The sequence below is a fragment of the Pagrus pagrus genome, assembly GCF_965226575.1.
Source record: "Pagrus pagrus genome assembly, chromosome: 4".
NCBI lineage: Eukaryota > Metazoa > Chordata > Actinopteri > Spariformes > Sparidae > Pagrus > Pagrus pagrus.
The window spans coordinates 23,559,856-23,581,050 of record NC_140188.1 but is presented as its reverse complement, the minus strand read 5'-3'; the positions used below and the strand labels follow the sequence as shown (position 1 = coordinate 23,581,050).

The window sequence follows — 21,195 nt, the reverse complement described above, 5'->3', positions numbered from 1 at the left end:
AATGCATTAGGGCAATTCAATGGCAGTTGTTTGTCAGCCAGTGGAAAGCTTCCAGCTCCGGACCTATGTGATGCAGTCTTTTGTTTAGCTGCTCAGATGTTAGGGGTTGTACAATCTTGCGTTCTCATTTTCGGGTTATATCTCGGTAAAACAGCCTTGTATTAATGCCCTGGTGCCTTTCAGAAAGTTATCCATGCTTTTATCTCATTTATGCCTGCCTTAACCGAGAGTTGTCCCAGCTGGTCCAAAATGGAGCCTCAAGGCTTTTTAACCAATTCAAGGAAACATTATATTTATCGCTCCTATCTTGGCCTCTTTTCACCAGCTACTGATTAATTTAAGAATAATATTTTTAAAAATTGATTACCCTAAAGGCAAAACTAGGCCTGGCCCCAAGCTACATAACCCTGGCGTGTTATTCCTGTGGGGGATTGAGGGGACAGATTACACCCTGAAGCTATAAAGGAAGCCAATTTGTCACCCACTATGCATTTGGTTCTTATGATTAGCCTATGTGATACTGTACATACTGGAAAACTGAGACAAGAGTCAGAGATATGGCTACATCAAATACACACCCATCGAGTAGTACGAAACTCTTTGTCAAATTCATAAAAAACCAGACCTTCCAAATAACTTTTGCTATCTGTGTTTCTGTGCATCTAATGTTAGTGTGTGTGTGAAAGTGTGTCAGTGTGTACAACCCACCCCTCTCCGGCTACCTAGTTTCCCAGTCACTCACTTACTGTGAGCGATCCCCTCTTCTCTTTGTGTTTTATTTTGCAGTCACCAAACATAAATCCAACATTTTTTGCAAAGAGTAGCATTAATGATTACCAGCGTATTGAACGTGGCTTTAATCGATATTCTGAGTAATACTGTATGAAATGACTACGGGGTAACACACTACCTGCTCAGCACCAAACAGCAGAAAGACCCATTTAGCAACTAACTGTGAACAGAGTGAAGCATTTAGCTGGTGGAGAGCCAGATATTTACCTCAGGAGTTGGTAGAGACCAAAAACTGAGCCAAAAGGAGAGTTAATATTGGACATGCCAATTTGATATGCCGATGATGAAGTCACAGCTTGTTTCCACTGCTTACAAGTGGGCCAATTTTTTTTTATTACAGGTTGAAATTAATATGCAAGTCAATTATATTAAGTACAACGTGAGTCTCACTATTGCAAGACAATTAGGCAAGTATCTACTGTAATAATAGTACTACACTGTGTGTAGTGATTGACTCCAGTATCACGGACAGGACTGTCTCTGGAACTGTGCACCATATGGTTAGCAGTTTTGTATATACAGAAGTCTCAAGGGGAGTGAGATAGAAGGGCTTGTCTCAGCATGGGGCTGTCATGTCTTATTCAAAAATTAAGTGTGCAATACATTACACTCCTAACTCGGAAAAATGGACCTCCAGCACGGAAACGGTCATTGTTGGAATTCAGAGTCGGAAGCTGGGGCGAGATCCACCAAGCGTGACTTCACCGACATAAACACACATGACAACACGCGCATATAGTGGACAATCACCTTTTATTTTTTCATCACTTTTTACTTCATGTAGTGTCTGTGTTGTGAAACGTGGTCTAACAGCAACTTTCTAGTTTCCGAGCCTATTCCTCCTGTCTCGCTTGTGAAGTTCACAGACTTGCCATACAAATATCTGTTTGCTGTTGGCTTCCATGTTTTCCTGAGTAAATGCACTGGGACCCATTTAGATCAGAAGTCAGGAATACTGACTCCCGACTTGAAATGGACTGCAGCATGAGCCCAACAGGCGGCGCCTTGTATTTCAGGAGCGCCATCTGACCAATACACCATCATGCTGATCTCTTGCATGGCACTTTGGCCCATTAGGAAACTAGGCAGACACCAAACTACCTGAGAAAAAATGTTTTTTGAAGCACTTTTGATTTGGCACCACAGATTAATTACAACAGAAACATTACATTGAAGTTACATGTTTTATTGTCACATTGTGAGCTCAGCAGAGACAAAGAGAACGAACAGAACCACATTGATTTCACAGTGTAGTGTAGGATTAGGCTATGGGAGCTGCATTTGAATTAATTTTTAATTTAAAGAAAGAGTGTGTTATTTCTTATCCTGCCAGTGCACTTCCCCTTACCATACTTTGAGTTAAAATACAAAAGATCTGTTTGATCGTTTTCTTTTTGTTGTTTTTTACAGCACTATGCAGCAGCATATCGTACCTCAGAGCTTCCCTTTAAACTGAAACTATCAGCACGGCCACAAGGAAAACAGCATTTTTGTGAAAACTGGCTGCTGTCAAAGCTCACAAAGCTATCAGTTCTATACGAGAACTCATTTGTGTGCAGCATCCCATTCATGTTTGTGATGCGTGCATCACTATATTATCTGATGCTGAAAATCGCCACTGCCTGGTATCTGACATCAGAGTGAATGCTAAAATTGCTTGCAGACAATTTTACAGAAGCTTGTTAACTCTTCCAAAATAACAATGCAGTAATGTGGCTGCATCACATAGATTCTCTTTTAAAAATACTGCAAAACCTTCTCCACACCAGCTCTGCATTTCATCTATATAGGAGCATGGGAGGTCATTAGTAATAGTAATTCAATACCAGTTCCAGAGTGTGGCTCATTAAGGGAGCATTGCCTGCAGTAATGACCATGTCTGCACATGCTATCTGCATCAAATAAGCATACTTTGCCTTTCCTCTGCCATTAATTTCGTAACCTTGTGCTTTTTTCTCCTCGCAGTTGCCTCAGGTGTGTGACAGTCTGTGTAACAGCACTGCTCTTTTTCACAGCATTCTGGCATTCCTCGCAGACTCAGTGCTCCAAAAAAAAAAAAAAATAGACATATAGAGTAAAGAGAATCAATGAGGTATTTTCCTCAGGTACACCTGACCAAGCTGTGACAGACAGAAATGGTTCCTGCAGAAGGCAAACATGATTTTCAATTTTCCACTCGGGTACAACTAAATATTGCAGATGAGGAACCAAACAAGCTCATCTGAAGTTTTTGGACGAGAAGGAATAAAAATCCATTATCTGAAGACAGCATGTTTGAACATCTTATGCTTTCACAGTAAACAACAGTAGAGGATATTATTCATTTCGTCTGGTGTATAATATTCGGACTGAATTATGGGTGTTGGATAACTTTTGCAATTATGTCAGACAGCCAAAACATTTCAAAATGAAGTCCTGTAATTCTGTCTGAACACATCAAATGCATTTTTCTTTTCACTGAGTCGTACATTCACCGGATACATGCAATTACTTTTCAGTTTAATATAGGCAGCATGCATTCAGGGGTAGTCGACTGTAACTGGTAGGAAGAACTGGCATTGCTGCACAATTTCACATTTCTGTTTGGTCTCAATGAAGCCACCAAATGTCTGCATGGGATTGACAGCTGTCAGAGAGAGAACCACAGAGAGAGGCTAATAGGAAAGACTGAAATCGAGAGGTAGTTGAAAATGGAGAAAATATGTTGACCATCAGCATATGAGGTATGTGGGATTAGGATGGAGTGGAGGGTGGAATCTGGGTTATTAGACAGGCTCCCTGCAGCGACGTCAGGCCAAAGCAGCCCCTTAACCTCAGCTCAGCCCACTATATCAAAACATTGGCTAATAAAAACTGAGCCGCAGGGGCATATTACTGCTGATAGCCCTGCATCAAAGGGCCGCTGTCAGCCGTGGCTGGTTTATCCATTAATTAGAGACCGAATGGGAGGACCACTATTAGAAAAATAGAGATAGGCTGTCATTTTCTTTGGCCAATTGACTCTGTTAGAGGGATGCTGGTGTCAAAAGAATCACTGAATTTAAAATGTGAATGAGCTGGAGCTCTTGGGCTTCGGTCCAGATAATGATAGTGTCATGGGGGGTTAGCCTTCTGTGCTACAGTTCAGCTCAAGCACTAATAGAAGTAGGTTGACTGGATGGGAACCAAATAGTGGATTATGTGTGTAAAACAGACAGCAGCTTCTTAATGGGGATAGACCAGATATTGTCAGTTTGTTTGCTACCTTAGAAAGCAGTTATTCTCCATTATTAAAACATTTCCGACATGTTGCTCAAACACAGCTGTCAGGCTGAGCAGCGGAAAGAGTGAGACAGTGAGCTACACAGAACTAAAGAGAGAGCGGTGGAGTATCTATGTCATGTTGTGCAGAATGAACTACATAAGACTGACTGTGACACTTTATATAGTAGTCCCTGTTGAAATGTTCTGTTTGAGAGTGAGACGCACATTCAGTTCATTTAGTACATGAACACCAAATGCATCCTCACTGCAAAATATAAAGAATTTTAGTTTAAAACATTCAAAAAAATTATCCCGTCATTATGTCAAACGTTTCTGTTTTGTGTTTCAGAGACATCTACTGAAGTTAGCATGCTAACCAGCTAGCCCCAGCCAGTCCCTTGTGCCCTGCGAAAGCTTCAGCTGGGAGTATGTGAGTGGGCTTAGCTTTTAGCTTAACAGGAAATATTAACAGGAACTTTTTTTTACTGAACTAAGACGAACGTATGCTTTGTCAACTCACGGTAAAACACACCTCCTTCAAACTCAAAATCTTCATGGTTTGTCCTTCCACAATCATCTCTGGTTTCGTCAAAGGACATCCTTAATTCCCCGTGTAAGATGCGAAAATATTGTGGCTGTTTTGCCACACTGGTGATGACCTACCTTCCTCTCGCTCCTCTCCCATTTCACGTCTCTCCTGTACCATGTCTTTCCACCATGTCTTTCCGTCCTCAGCGACATAGTCCTGGAGACTCTATGAATCACCTTGGCACTGTGTTTCCTGAAGTCAAACTGGCATCAACCAGTGCAGTCACAGTAGTAGCCTAGCTATAACCAAAGATAGTGAGCAGCCATTGGTGGTTACGCTGGTGCTAATCTGCCCTCTATTTGTTTGGAGGAACCTTCGACAGTTGGCTAATCTTTACAAATTGCCCCTTCAAAGCTAACATGAAACTATTCTCTCGGACACAGAGTATCTGTCCTGCTTAATGAGCTGCAGACACATGATATCTAGGTTGAGGCTGAAGCAGCTGACTATACTGTATGTACTGTACCATAACAGGATGCCAGATGCAGACAATCTGCAGGAAAATGGAACAAACGACGCAGATGTTTTTGATGTGGGCACATTTTTGTTGATGTATTGTTATTTCTTACTGTTTTATTTCACATTGGTTTTGCAATGAATCCAACTTAAGCCCTTCTTGATATCCAGCCCATGCTGTGCACCCACTAAAAAGCAGTGTAAAGCCAATTTACAGTCAAAGGCACATAGGCACACACAGTTTCAGGCTGATTACACCAATTCATTATTTATCATGTTTATTTACTGTTATGCTAATGAGAACATTTACAAATGTCACCTTTAAGAAAAATTGCAGCCTCTACAATATTAAGTAGTTTTACCCCCGGCTATCGTTTTGTCCATGGAGCTGTCATATTTTTAAAATATGCCACGTTTTTTTTTGGTATTCAACGCAACACACGGCTGAATAAATTGCTTGAGATATCATATTTCTTGCGCCATGAAGCCTTCACGATGCAGATCACAGCGCTGCTATAAGCACGCATGTATTTCAGCCATTTAGAGCTGGCACACTGAGCACTGAGTATTACCTTTTCGACTGGAAGGAGCCGAGACAGTTATGTGATGATTCTGTCTGTGCCAGCAGGAAACTGTCTGCTCTGCTCTCTGATCAGCTCAGAACTGGATTTACTCTCTCAGAGCATGTTCAGCGTTCTTACAGTTAAAAAATGAAACCACATGAACAAGGTTTACATCATAACATTGTGTATTTGTTTAATATTACTTGATGAGTGGATTTTATGTTGATTGCGAGTTAAAAGCCTTAATTGTGGATCGTGTCATCTTGCCCTCATATGCCATAATCTGAATACCTTACATCTTTGCTGTTAGAAATACGCGTCGACAGACGGTGGGTGCAGTATGAACCGATGCTGCTGCAATGTTTCTGTCTTTAATAAAACACTTTTTATTTCTCATGTTGTAATTTGCCTTTCAAGTCCACTCGTTGAGTGTCACAAAAATGTGTCACACGCTGTCAACAAGGTCCCACTTGAGCTTGTCAAGTCACATGACATTTTCCTGATGATTCTGTCATACTGCAGATGGCTGACGTCCCCTTCGCTCAGAACATCTACCCAGCGGGGATATGTGCGGATTAAGAATGACTTTAACAAGAGCCATCAAGAGGCATTTGTCAGATGGAGCATTAGTGCTTTGCAAATTGCAAAAACGTGTGACGCCATTGTTGCTTTGTCATCATTCTGAATGCCACCTTGATGGAGAACTGTGAGACATTGTCCGTAATCAGAGATTAATTAGAACGTTTTCTGGTTGAACGGCCACAAGTTAGTCCCAGATGCACGACATACGACGGCAGAGGAAAGTATAAGGCCTTTGCTCTTTGATGAATAAACGGAATGGTTGAATAAATCTTAGCGAAAGTAGTTCTCCATTTCTAATTAGTGAGAGCTTGTCCCACAGGAGGTCTGCCTGTTTAAAAGCTGAGAATACCCAGAATACAAGGAGCCATCCAATCCTAATTAAAGACCTTTTACAGCTGAGTCCTCATATAAATACATGCACAGACACACATACACGGGCAGCCATGCACACACTGGCACAGACACACACACACACACACACACACACACACACACACACACACACACACACACACACACACACACACAAACACAGACAAGGCCAGGGCTGACTGCCATGGTGGCAAACATCTACAAGGGCTAAAAATGTGAGAACACCACTTTTCTGTCTCCAATGTAACATGTTTTTAAGTGCTGCTGTGAACATAGTGAGCCATTTTCCAATTCAGTGAGAAGACACTAAAACATTTTCGGCCTAATTAAAAACATTGCACGAACACAAATGTAATCAAAGCTTGGTGCTCCTATCTGATTTTCCCTTTCTTATTACAAAGTGCTTTCTCAACTTAAAGCGGCGACAAGGAACTTTCATTTGTTTGTTGATTCTGGCGCCTCCTGTGGACAAAAACATTGTGAGCAGGAAATAACACCAGAAGCGATTTTGAGTATTCTGTGATTTTCGGAGGGAAACTAGGGAGGTAGGAAGAAGGAAACTTAACGGCCCTGGAGTGATAGAGCAATGGGATGAGGTGCCCATCAACCAAAAATGATTATCCACTAGCTTTAGCATGAAAATAAAAATTGTTATTCAGCAGATAAACATTCTTTAATTCAGACGTGCATTCATCAGTTGTAAAAGTGTCAGTACGGTAACATATCATGGTATCCTCAGAGGCAAAAACTGATTTTACAGCCCATCACAGTTTTAGTAGCATACTAATAAATGGCACTTTAGTGGACTAAGGGATTTACTAAACATTATTCATCATCTCCTGAGAGCCATCATGAGATTGCTATCACAGGATTTTTGCTTGATTAGGTGCTGTCGAGTGTGGGCACAGGAGACATGAGGGATGAGGTTTCATTATGCAACAAATGTGAGAACTTGGACCCGCATGACTTGATGGACCCGAATCTGCAGAGCCGCAAAGCAAATGACCCTTGAGGATTTCTAAGGACTCTTTAACATAAATTTTATCCATCTCATTTGGTGTTTCAGGATTACAAATTGCGACGCACCACCAAATGATAATATTGGAAAGTAATCACATTGTGACCCTCAAGGATCAATACCTGGGATACCACTGCCTGAGGCAAAGAAATGATCTCTGAAACCACAGAAATCACAGTCTGAGCTCTCATTTTGAAGCAGCACTTGCTATTAAATAGGTGCGTCAACAAAAAGCACGGTTAAGTTGCATCAAAGAATAATGTGTAGCTGGAAAACACCTTTTTGTCATCGAAAACCCATTCACACCACAATTGAATCAGAATTTAATAGGTGTCATGCAGTTAGGAAACAGTTACAGCAGCATGGGAATTTATTTGAGAAATGTTTGAGAAAGCATCTCTGTGAGAATCTCTTTTTTCCCCCCCTTTACACGGCCCTCATTATTTCTCAGGGCCTCAGGTGTCTCAAGTTTTATATTTTCGAACAAAGCTTTTGGTTAAAGGAGGTTTGTTGCATAATGCGCGACACCTCTGCACTCATCTCGAAGGCTATTCCTTTACACTCGCACAAGATCAACGACATAGTGCGGCGTGATCACATTTCATCACCTTGTTGAAGCAGTGCAGATAGAAATGATATTCATATCTGAAGATATTTTGAGTGTTTGTAATGAAGGAGAAGAACAATCATGTAAGTTCAGCTTTAAACAGCTTCTATAAATGTACTTAATGTGATTAGAACCAAGATCCACAATATTTCTGATTAACTGTAACACTGATCAACTTGTAAGTGACATATAAGCGGCTGGTTGCAGCTAAAGAATTGCACAAAGCATGCCTCTCCTCTCCTGGTACTTCTGTTTTAGGCAACCTACTAAATGTATGGACCCATTATTAACTACCTCCACCAGATGATCCAGATAAAGGGACGGACACAGGAATCTTTTCTTACTTTCTCTGACTTTATGAGATCGGTGTGAGGCACATTTCAACATTTTGGTTAATTTCTCAGGACATTATGAAAAGTTCTGATGGAAAAAAAACAGACCTATTTAGGTAAGTGGTATCTGAGTGAGTACAAGTCGAGGCAGATGTTTTATTTGATTGGATCAGGCTTTATTGAATTGAATTTGACGGAGGTATGCACTCTACTGAGTCTAGTTTAGTTATTCAGTAATGCTACATCTTTGGGCAGAATCATTTCAAAATGATGCACAATCCAATCAAACTATAAGCCACTGACTTGGGTGACAGGTTTTTTGCAGCATTTTGTGGTGATTCATTCAAACAATGAATCCACTTAATATAATGATTTTTACACAAATAAATGAGTGCTGTCCCCTGGTAGTTAAAGGAGAAAACCACTAATTGTACATATCAGTGTCTTCAAAGAATGCCACACACAGACCGAATTAGTCGTTTTCATAAACTTCAAACACTGTCTGAGGAATCAGATCTACACATTGTCCAGTGTTGCCCTTTCACACATGGAGCACTCAGCAGGTGATGTGTTCTTACCTACTGGAAATACGAAGGGTGGCGCCTGTGCAGATGCAGATGTAGATGTATATGCTCCTCTGGTTGATGTCCGGGTAGCAGTGCATGTGTTAAAAGGATTTTTTGTCAAACATTATGTTTTAGTCCTCAGACTTTTTGACATCAAGATAGATATTGCCCCTTGATCATATAATTAATTCTGGATTTTTTAAATTATTTATTCTTCCCAAGTTTCCTTCTTTTCAGACTAATCCAGATGCTTACAGAGAATTGATTTCAGAGGTTTAAAAGCTTACTACTGAAAATAACTCCCATTGATTTGAGGAATACTGTGAGCTCCTCTTAATTAGAAACAGTGAACTGCTCCTCCTTTCTTCCCTCAGCTAACACCTCATCATTTCAAGTATTCATGGATGACCCCTAATGATATCGGTGTCTGGCCTTGCTTGTTTGCTCTCACATCTTAGCCTAGATAGCGAGTAAGCACGTCTCTAACGGAAAAAACGGCCCTGAAAATAAGGTTAATTATTTTTAGATGAAACGTGAAAATCCTGATGCAACTTCCACAGTGAGTGAGCGGTGAGACTTTTTCCCACCGCCAGAGGATTACATGAAAGAGACATGACTTAGCAGTCTGATGTGGATCGCAGAATTAGCATCCAGAGGTACGTGAGCGTGAGGATGATTCACCGGCACAGTCAGCACAGTCCTGACAGGGGACAAATGTCTTACCTCCGTCTGAGAGAGCAGAGTTATGCAAGAGTTGTCTTTCTCTGGGGGCCTGCTGAGTATCAAATTAAGATCCACTTTAGCAACTAATAAACGTGAGAACTCCCCTCGCTCCTCACACCCATATCATGTGAAGCATCCTTATGTAAAGGAACTACATAAGCATTTTAACAATGCAATCACAATAGTGCGGAAAAAGAAATGAAGTTGAGAGAGAAAGGGATTTGGGGTAAAGATTATGGACTTGGCAGAGCGTGTGGTGGAGGCTGTCAGATATGCCTTCCAGAAGCTAGGTGCTCATTAGCATACTTCATTCGTCTAAATATAGTCCTAATCCAACGCTGAAGGGCAAACAAACAAACCACAGCGTGTGTGGGAAGCATATTACTGATTCTTCACCCTTGAAATACTTCATTGTGACGACAACATGCGCAATCTGTATAAAAATCATCAAACGCCTGCCTCTGATGCTCGACACACAGTTTATGACCCTTTTGGAAACGTTTACTATGCTGCTTGTGACAGAGCACACTGCAAATGACTGCAGGCTGCAGCGATGCCAGGGGAATCTGTTAAAAGGTCACAGGCAAAACAACTAGCTTGGCTGGAGGGAGGACATGCAGTGACAAGGAAGCACGTGTTGAAGATGCATAAAGCTTCTGGGACTTCAAGAGTCTTTGAGACTCATCGGCTTAGTTTGCACAAAGGAACCGAAAAAGACGCGGGGAGCGTTTCCCTCCGCGGTGCGCTCCGACCGGCCCGCTGTGAATGCACAAGAAACGCCATTAATGTATGTGTAGCGCTGTACATGCTTGATGTGATTATAGTATGACTCATAAAGGATGGCTGCTTTACACATGAAGACTTATAGTACAAAGCTGCTCACAGATGCATGTAAATGCCAGGACCCAGAGGAGACAATAGCCTCGGTTGAAAAATGCTTCAATTCAGTACAATTCAACACAGCGTAGTTTAGTCACATCTATAAATATTTGATATTTCTCTCGAAAACCCAAACAGCCCACAGAAGTTGAAGTGAGGCAGCATTCGTACTGTACAAGCGATGTGATTTGCAGTATGAGTAATAAGCGAGCATGTCTTTTAAGAGGCAAGGATTTGGCTGGCGGTGCACTCACTCTGTCAGCTGGTGGAGTGCTGTATTTTGTAACGCAGACTTTAAGCGAAAGCATCAACTAGGTGCTATTTGTGGAGAAAAACCAAACTGTCTTTTTGTTTCCTAATCATCAGAGGCAGAGGTTTTTTTGAGCCGCACGTCAAAGCGAAGAATTTGACTTTCGGTGATGCGCTGCTCTGACTGAAGCATTTTTAAACCACTGCTCGATTTTAACGATGTGGGTGTGGGGGTTTTTGGTAATTGGGTCTGTGCTTGTGGCGGTTTTGAAACGGGTTAGTCATCCACAGGTAGGTGAGAACCGGACAGCGCTCTTTCCTGTTCTAGTATTGTTTTGGTGCGTGGGAGGGAGAGGAGTCATGAGGGTTACCTACTCAATGAGCGAGAGAGATGGGCAGAGAGAGAGAGAGAACTGGAAAGATAAATATAGAGAGTACAAACTTATCTCTGCATGAGGTAATTTGGTTTCACACAGTTGCCTTTTACAGACAAGCTGGCAAACTGCACAGTATGCAGCGAGATGAGAAATTTCATTCGGTTCGCAGTGCTCTGTTAAATGCACATAAAAGGCGCTTTTACTGTATCTCGTGCGATTAGGGTGATTTCTGCAAATAAAGCCATAGTTTATCTTTCTGCAACTATGACATTATACTCACCGCAGGGAGTAATGAAAACAGGAACAACCCTGCTATAATTTAATTTTGTATGATTTTCGCAGGAGGAGGAGGCTGCTTCGTTGGCCTCGCTATTGATTCAGACACAGTTAGTTTCTTCTGTTAGTGAATCAATAAAGCTTTAAAGCGTCTTAAGGTATTTATCTTTATTGTCCGCTGTCTTTTTCATATTCCACTCGATGTACAGTAAACGGTCGCGGCAGACTATGAACCTTACTGCCGGCACGCAAAGGAGGTCTCGCGGAGGCTTAAAAATTCCTGTTTGAACAAAGTGCTTCCTGGTAACAGAGCTCGCAGACAAAGCTAACCGATGCCTTCATTTGGAGCCATTGTGTGGAACTATTGATTTATCTCCATCATTGATGTGGGATCTCTCACATCTCACAGACTTCTCTCGCTTTTTCTCCTACACATTCAAAGGCTCTCAAGTGGGCTTAAATCCACCATGAGTTCAAAAGCGAGCTTCAGCTCCAGCCTCTTTTTTTCCCCCTACGCTTACCAGTGCAATATTTAGATAAGAGACTGAGAAAATGGTTCATGTCATAACTGGCTGTAAAATATTCCAGAAAGTGGGAAGAAGTAAAACAATGTTGCAGTTTTAAATCGTTTCCAAAAAAAAAAAGAAAAAAAAGCTGGCTGGTGACCAAAGGCTTACTTTTAGCTTTAAATCCATACCTCTCTACTGCACAATGACAGAAGAATGAAGTATGTGACTAACAAGGCCTACTGGCAGTATAAAAAGCTTAACTGTGATGCCCTTTTTCTTTCTCTAAAAACGTTATAAATATAAGAGACAATGTATTTTCACCTAACTACCTCCTGCTCTTCCTCACACTCCCATTTTGTGTCTCATAAACCAAAAGACAAGCAAAGAAAACACTAAAAAGCAAACCTTCACCATAATCTCTCTCTCGCTCTTTTTTTCCCCTTCAAAATCCCAAGAATCAAAACATCCAATATTTGCTGCATTGCTCTGTGCTGTGTCATGATGATGAGTCAGTAAGCTTCTAAAGTAGCTGTGGATTACAAACCCCTCTCTGCACCTCATGTAGAAGCTCTAAATTCAGTTCATGTTTCACTGCAGCATTAATGTAGAAGTAATGGCTAACCATGATGCCAAAAGGTCAGCGTTAATTAATCCAAGCCTGTATGCTCTGTTGGCTTGTACGGTTTGAAATGAGGCTTGGGGTGACAGAATCGTCTCGCGGAGCATTAAAAAAATTACAGCTCCACAAGTTTCTGACGTGTAAGTGAAGCAAATTATTTAATTTCCCTTTTAGTTCCTTTTCACCTGGGAGAGCAAAAGTTTTACGGTTTGGGAAATAAACTTCTTTGCTTTCTTGCCAAAAGCTAGACGAGGAGATTGCAGCCTTAAAGGGGCTCTGTGGAGCTTCTGTGTTGTGCTGGAAGCCAGCGGGCTCCATATCTAAACTTACGTTTGCCACTGAGACGAGGCACTCGAGAACGTGCCTGAAGTCCCATCCTCTGGACTGCTGTGGAAACTCCGACCCGAATCCTTCACGAAGAAATCCACAGTCCAGCAACGTTAAACGACTCCAACAACTCATCCACGGGCTCGTACAGGCAACCGAGCGAGATGAGGAAGGTCTCATTTTTCATGTGATGTTACAATCAGCTCACATAAAGCCAAAAAAAATAGTGATCACATGTAAAATTCTGCAAATTGTTCGATAGAGCCCCTTCAGACGCACAGTACTCTGCCACTAGGCGTCTCGCAATCAAAATAAAACGAAAGCGGTAAGCAGTGTGGAATCATGGGAGTTGTTGTCTTCATTGTCAATCTGTCTATGTGACACAGGCAGAAATATTCACAGACAAGCAAATGATTTACAGTTTTATTCACATTATGTTCAGTCACTCACTCTGTAACATCTCTCTTGGAAGTTATATCAACAGACAGCCAAATGACACCATACCTGAACCATTCCCCCAGGAAGACCGTTGCAATTACAATGTCATGTGATGCACTGGGGCCCAAAATAACATTATGTTTCCATAAGCTTACATTGTGAAAGAAAACGGCTGTAAAATGGTGGATAAAAGCATCACAACCTCCGCAAAATGACTTGTTTCAATATCACAATTTGATCCATTCTGTCCAATAGAAATTGGAAAGTCTAGTAGAGCCGCAACATTTAATTATTTTATCTCGATTCGAGCCAGCCGGGCGATTAACTAGAAGTTACCCGGCTCAGTCGGCCGAAGTCCCTCGTGCACACGCTACATAGGCAACACAACATGGAAGATCTGGGTAATTTCATAGCGGGGGAAATCGAGCTATGTTGGCTTCATGCGCCACTGAGCAGCTTTCATAGGAATGAACAGGGCTAATGTAAGTACACAAGTCAACAACATATATTGCAAAGGTCATTTTTAGACATTTTTAATGCAGAAATTTGACATTTTTATATCTTTAAATCTGAATGCTACAGCCAGCAGCTACCTATGTTGGCTCAAACATTGAAAGCAAGGGCTAACAGCTAGCCTGGCGCCTACAGCTAGCCTGGCGCCCCATGAAACTGTTTTCACACTTTTTGTTTTGGCATGGATTAAACAAGCAAGATAAAACATGTTAATTAGTGAGCTTTACAAATGCCGGCAGGCAGATTACGTTACCTTCGGACAAAGACCGGCTTGCTGTTTCCAAATGTTTTCAGTCTTCAGATAAGCTAGCTATCTGATGGTGATGGCTTCGTATTTTCTCCCTAGGGACATGCGAGTGCTATATATAACTCTTGGCAAGAAAGCTAATAAGCATATTTATCAAAACGTTGAAATGAATACTTTTAACTTTGGCACCGACTATACAGTCAGTCATCCTTGAATATTCTTGTGTTGGCAGTTTTGCCCGCCTGTGCTCCTCGGCAGGTGAAGCTCAGCCAGCTCAATTTGGAGCCACAGCCACTCTGCGGCCATAGAAATCCTCATCAAAGGCTGCCATCGTCCAAACACATCAAAGGGCAGACCTCTGTCTCCTGGCTGGGAAAAGGCAAAGGTTTCTCTGTGTGTGTGTCTGTGCATCTGTCTGCCTCCTCTATTCAAAAACTCTGGAAAAACATCCTTTTATACAGCACCAAACAGTCCAGCGCTTCTCTCTTATACTTCCTTATGTGTGACATTTTCTGCGTCCGCACACGATAAGAAGATTAGTGGTTTCCGTTAACATATGGCCGCGCGGTAGCGAGCATTGTTTCCGGAAGGATGATCGGCTGATGTATTATTTTACCCAGATTTAAGACACTTGTGGAGACATTTTCTCCCCTAAATTAAATGCTTCACACTGTGTAACTGGCCTGCTCCAAAACAAATTTTCAGCATGAACAAACAGCAGACTGAAACGCGTCACCTCGGAGCTCCTTGTGATTGGTTCGCTCGCTCTGTGTGAAGCTGTATTACATAAGGTTTTGAGACATGTTCGCTGCTGGATTCGGAGGGCTTACAGCTTTTGTTCAGACTTACAGCGCAGGGGCAGATTCCCAGGAAACCCACCAGGTCTTTTGGCACAGAGACGTATAGCTGCACGTGAAAGATGCACGTGCAAAAAGGGGGGATTCAACGTATGCAGCGGTACCTCACAAGTGCATGGGGAGAGTAAAATTACAAGCTTCAAAACGAGAGAAAAAGAAATAAATGGCAGACATAAAGCCTTCTTTTACCGTTGGGAGCTGTAAGAGAAAGAAGACAGGGGAACCATTACATGAGCATGTAAGAGGGTATTTGAATGCTTAATAAGATAGAACTGCAGCAGGGAGTCACGGTTGCTAAAGAGGGGGCAGTGGGGTTAGGTGGCTCGCCTGCTCTGATTGGTGCAAAAAAAAATAAATAAATCACCAAGCAATCCATGGAAAAGTGTGAAAAGTACTGTAAGACTGCTTGATTGTGTCTCTGTGTGTGGGAGTGGACGGGGGGTCAGCTTGTTTGCGAGAGAAAAATAAGGGGAATCCGTGGACGGAGCAGGAATACGGGAAGAGCTTACACGAGTGCGTTGCACCAGAGTTAAATTCCTCCCACTTGCCTTTTTTTTTCTCTTTCTTGTGCAGGATGTTTTATTCTGACTACGCACTTGTTAATGGCCTATGTGCTTCCTTCTTTGTCATGAGCATGCATTATTTAAAGCAGAAGGGAAGAGTATTAGCCATGGAAAGAGGAAGAACAATAGCTAGTTACTCTGTTGGTGTGGTGCCATTCATCAGCTTTAGCAATTTTATCTCTCTTTGTTCTTTCCCCTTTCATAATTTCCTCGCTGCATACAAAGGGCACGTCTAACTTGGCCAAAGCTTAAATGGATAATTTTCTGTTTTGTTTGTGTGTTTGTGGGTGTTATTGTGTGTTCATGCTGGCTTGAGGTTGTGATGATTATGTCTCTCCCCCTCTCTGTCTTTCTCTCTCTCTCTCTCTCACACACACACACACACACACACACACACCCATGCTCACCCACATGCACCTGCCCTGGGTACCTATTTCAATGCACCATTCAATGCATTATATTCATCATCGTACATTATTCAGATTTGAATCAGGGACTGTCAGCGTGCTGACGATCCAGCTTCCAAATTTAATAGCTCGGACGAGAATAGCCTTGACAGCACATTGCTGTGATTCAGTGAATTTCTGTGACACGCCGGCCACCAAATGTAACATCATGTTTCATTTTCTGGCTGCCTGTACTCTGTAGACGCTGGGTAAATGTGATTACCCCTGTGACTTCAGCGGTGTTTTCTCTGTGGCTAGTAAATAGCTGCGGTGGCCTTAATCAGTCTGCCAGCTGTTTTCTGTGATTGTGTCTTCCCGTGTGTGCGCATGTGTCTGTGTAATTGCAGTCTCCCAACACACGGAGCTGACTCAGGGATGCTGTCTAGGTGTTTGAGGACTCCAGCAGCCACAATCACGTTAATCCAAGAGAAAGTATTGATCTTTTCCGTTAAATGCTCGGACAACTGATTTAAGGGTGCAGCACAAGGAGGGTGCAGGTTACTACTGAGACGTACCAAGACTTTGCTGCTGCACGATATTAATGAATTAACTCAAATTGAGACGAGCAAAGGGGGCGACAAAGTTCTTGATGTTATCCCTCGTATTTGTTCCCACAGCTTGCATGAAGCTGTTTTTGCCCCGAGCTTTAGTATAAGACAAGATTGTTCTGTGCTGATAATTAAAGGTTGCGTAAGTCTGCCTTTCATGATCTGATACAGAACTAATCCAGTTTTCAGGTAGCTTGCCACGGGTTAAATCTGTCATTTTGTCACACTACAGCTGATCCAGTGCAGTGTGACACACGCTAAATTAAGATACCTTCCCAGTCCTCAGTTTTCAACGCTACGTGCAAAATAACCACACACTCGCGCGCTCTCGTACACTCGCTCATGCGTGCACACATTATCTAACAGGAACATGTTGTTCTTTCGGCCATATTATGTTTATTCCCATGAGAACACACAGAAAACAGATGACATTCCAGCAATGAAAGATGATCTCGCTCTAATGACAAACGTATTGTTTAGCAAATGGAATACATAGTAAGATGCTAAGATGTCACAGTGAAAATAAACACATTAGTTGGACAAGCATCTGTAAAAAAAAAAAAAAGAAAGAAAAAGAAAAGAAAAATAATTTAACATTAAATTGGGGAGTGGGAGATTTTAAAGTATCAGGAATCTCATTTTTCTTTCAACAAATGATCATTTAATATTAATACATTATCTGATAATATATTGTAGAAATCTCATAATTTGCATGCCTAGAAAATACCCTGTATTGTATTTGTATTAAACTTACTCAGCAATGGGAGGCATAGGGATTGATTCATGCATACAAGCTCTGACATGTGTCTTTTCAAAGAAAACTGAAAAAAAAAAACTAAAAAAAAAAAACTAGAAAATACTGTAGGCTATGGCCCTCACGGGACAAGTGTCTGCTTCCAAAACAGAAGTCACAAGGGCCAGAAACTATAACAAGCAAAAGGCCCAGGGGCGGTCCAGGGAACAGGGCCAAAGTGCAGAGTGAGCCGAGTGTGCGTGGACGAATAAGACTTCAAATCATAAAAGCTAAAGGTGAAATTCAGAGGAAATAATTACAAAGAGGGCAAGTGTTGCAGGTGATGGGCTGGCCAGGAACTAAACTTATTAGATCAGACAGAAAACCTGCTTCTATCGTCACTTAACTTGTATGTTGCTGAAAAATACTGAGGTCGAATATCTAACAAAACAAACATGTGAGGATACACGGAGTACTTCTTTACGCTTTGGAGCTTTTGGAATATTCATGTGTGTAAATTGTGCTTTACGTACCAAGACATGGGCTTGGTATTAATGTTTTAGTTGCTGCGGTGGTGTGGGGAATTGAATCTTTAACCAGTCAAGAAGTTTTCACAATAGTCGGTCAGTAGCATATACTTTACAGCTTTTACCAGCCTTGTACTTATTGTTAATTTAAACCCTGAACATGAGTATAAAATGAGGTCCTCGCTGGTTTTCTTTTGGGTCAAGGCTCCCGGTTTGTTGGGAAGACGACGAGACACACACAACGAGAGTATTTAGGACAGCAGGACCATGAGGAAGGTGTGAACAAAGAAAACAAAATCGGATAGTGCTTGCCAGTACATGTTTCCTTTTATAGCACAGTTTCCTACATCTTCTATGCCCACTAGAAGCCTTATACATTTTCCTCCTAGGTGAATTGGGTTTCTGACACAGAATAAGAACAACACTGACAGAGAAAGTAAATAATAAGCCCCCACATTTAAAAAAATAATCAATAACAAGGTTCCATTACCACGCAGAAGCTGCTGTCAGACACATTAGCTGAGTTATGAGACTGATACTCTGATCAAACGAAGCTGAATCAACACACTCTAAAATGAGAATATTGGAGTATCCATAATAAGCCCATGGTACTCTTGTCATGGCTACCAGTTGCAGCTCAAGTTTACATTATACAACTTGAGCTGTTATAGCAGTAAGTGGTCATTACGATTATAAAAAGACAATCTGAACCACCAACCTTTAAGTGTAGATATAGATATTGTACGTGTGTGTCTGTGTATGTGTACTTACGTGTCTACAAAACCAATCTATACTATAGATTGACACTCTAGTAGAGGAGTATTGCATGAGTCGGGGGGCTGGAGACGGATGTCTTGTATCTCCAAGCATTGCAATGGAACAAGCTGGCCATTGACTAAATGAAGCATTATATTGTCCTGTCCTCTCGTCCAGTCTCTCCTGGGATTTTAGCTGACGTGGCCACATCAGCCAGGCAGTCCATCAGCGAGGTGCGGCTCCTCCAAAGCAGCAGCTGAGCCATTGGTCTCTCCTCTGTCACCCCCTGAATCTCTCTCCTCCCTGTCCTCATCCTGGCCGAGTGGGTCCGGTTTGGACAGGCGGTTTAGGGTGTCAAAAGTATGCATTTTGGGCTCAGGGCTGAGGAGCGAGAGCTGAGGCAATAGCGGCCCCTCCCGTAGCTTAGCAGCTAGCTCCTTGGCGCTGCAGGTGGGGGTGTTGGTCTCGTAGACATCGTGGAAGTTGTTGTAGTCAACCTCGTAGAAGCCCTTCTCCAGGGAGAGAACCGGCGTGAAGCGGTAGCCCCAAAGCACCTCCGTGTCCAGGTAGGAACTCCGCGCCTGACAAGTCATCCCTGTGACAGGTATGGATAGGCGTATGTGTCCACATGCACGCACAGACATGCACACAAAATCAATATGTAGCACACGGTATGAAAAGAAAACAGGCACACGGGGAGAGATGGAGAGAGGTGTAAGGAGAGAGAGAGAGAGAGACAGTGTCAGTAAATTATTCATGGTTGTATAAGAACTGCACACAGAAAGGGCCAAGATCTGAACCTGTTTGCTCTAGCTCAATCTTACGACTGCACGTGTTTGAATTTTCTATATATTCTCGGTCTCACACAGGTGTGACAGTTTTAGCAGCAAACTCACAGGTGTAAGTGACAACATGATTGATGGCTGTTCCATTAAGTGCAAGAGACTTTTTAGTCAGGCAGCGCGCATAATAAACAGGCCCAGAAACTCACTCATCTAAACATATGGAGTCGTAATCACTCTTATTACATCCCGGATTTGCAGAGAGCTGCAGATACAGGTAGTACTGCACATGCACTGACTGTGAAACAAGAAATACACAACAAACAGGAATAATTAAACACAATGAGGTATCCTAAGGTACGAGTTTCATGTTTAGCTGTAACAAGATGAGCTCTCATTAGCGGTTAGGAAGCTAACCACTATCTTCTCTCCTGTGGACTCAACATTAGCATAAATAATATGTAAGATAAATATTTATAACGTCATGTACGCTACCCTTTAATGTCTGCTTGAAATGTGGAGAAAGAGGAAGGTAGTAAGGAAATGGCAACCCATTCTTATTCACAGCTGGTCAAACACTGACACTATGTCACCCCCCTCACCCTCTCGTAGGGTCGCACAAGGTACCCTTTAGAGCCCAGACACACCAAACTAATATCAAATACATGATGTACAAACTGTTGTCAGGATAAAGCTGTTTTTGCCTACTGATGCAACATGTGTGGCTGAAAAGCTGCAAGGGGCCGACTGGTACTAACAGTGCTGGACACACCACTAAAATCACTCACCGTCGGCCTGGTGAGTCAGAGCTCTTAGTGTGCGATATGCTTGTGGGAGAAGTTTCCCTCTCTGCAGAAAGGCTTTCTAACATGTGGTTAACATTGTCATGTGGTTGCAGATTGGTTAGGTGTAGGCACCAAAAATACTTGGTTAGGTGGAGGAATCAAAGAGCTGACTGTTGTATCGCGTCATGTCTCCTGTGCCAAAAAGCTGCACCTGAACACACCGCGAGGACTACAGCTGTAGGGTCTGTGCCCGCGTAGAAGGAAATACCTCTCTGCTGATATACAAACAGTTGTTAGGATTAAGCAGCATTTTTTGAGCGCCGTTGCTAACAAAGCCGCTTCTAATGAAGAATATGTCTGACAAAAAGGTTGCAAATGACACTGGTGAAGAGGCAGTGGAGAAAAATAAGGAGAAACCGCGCTCAATTGGTGAAGTCATGGATACTACAGCGACAGGCTGAGGGGGCTTCCCTCTCTTTCTCCATTTCTCTTCTGGGGCACTGATCCGCTTACCTGAACAGCCGACAAGCAGCCAAAAAGCTTCTGGCAACAAGGGCGGTCCAGTTCCAATGAGCCAAGGACGCTCACTGATGGTCCTAACAATGCCTGACAGCCAACCGTCGGCCGGGTGGGTCAGGGCCGTTTTATCCATCCACTAACCCTAACCTTAACCCATCCACTCTTTAACCTACATTGGGTTAATATTGGAGTGAATGGAGAGCTGAGATCCCCACTCAGTCTCATGTGGAAGCTAAAGGCTACCTTGTGCATCTGCATGAGACGCAGAGAAATGTGACAAAACGTCAGTATTTGACGACCTGGGAATGAGAATGGCTTTCGGGAATGGAGACATACAGAGTCAAATGTGCATCACATAACTAGTATCTAACTGTCCAATATACTCTCACCTAGAAACTTCAT

General features: G+C 42.3%; 1 protein-coding gene across 1 annotated transcript in view; it reads right to left on the bottom strand.

The window, feature by feature from the left end:
- Positions 1-13,488: 13,488 nt before the first annotated feature.
- kcnj5 (potassium inwardly rectifying channel subfamily J member 5) overlaps positions 13,489-21,195 on the bottom strand; it is a 30,438-nt gene continuing 22,731 nt past the window's right edge. The window contains exon 4 of the mRNA XM_084350947.1: positions 13,489-19,302. Within this exon, the coding sequence (XP_084207073.1) occupies positions 18,917-19,302 (386 nt within the window). The 3' untranslated portion in view covers positions 13,489-18,916. The remainder of the gene's footprint in view (positions 19,303-21,195) is intronic.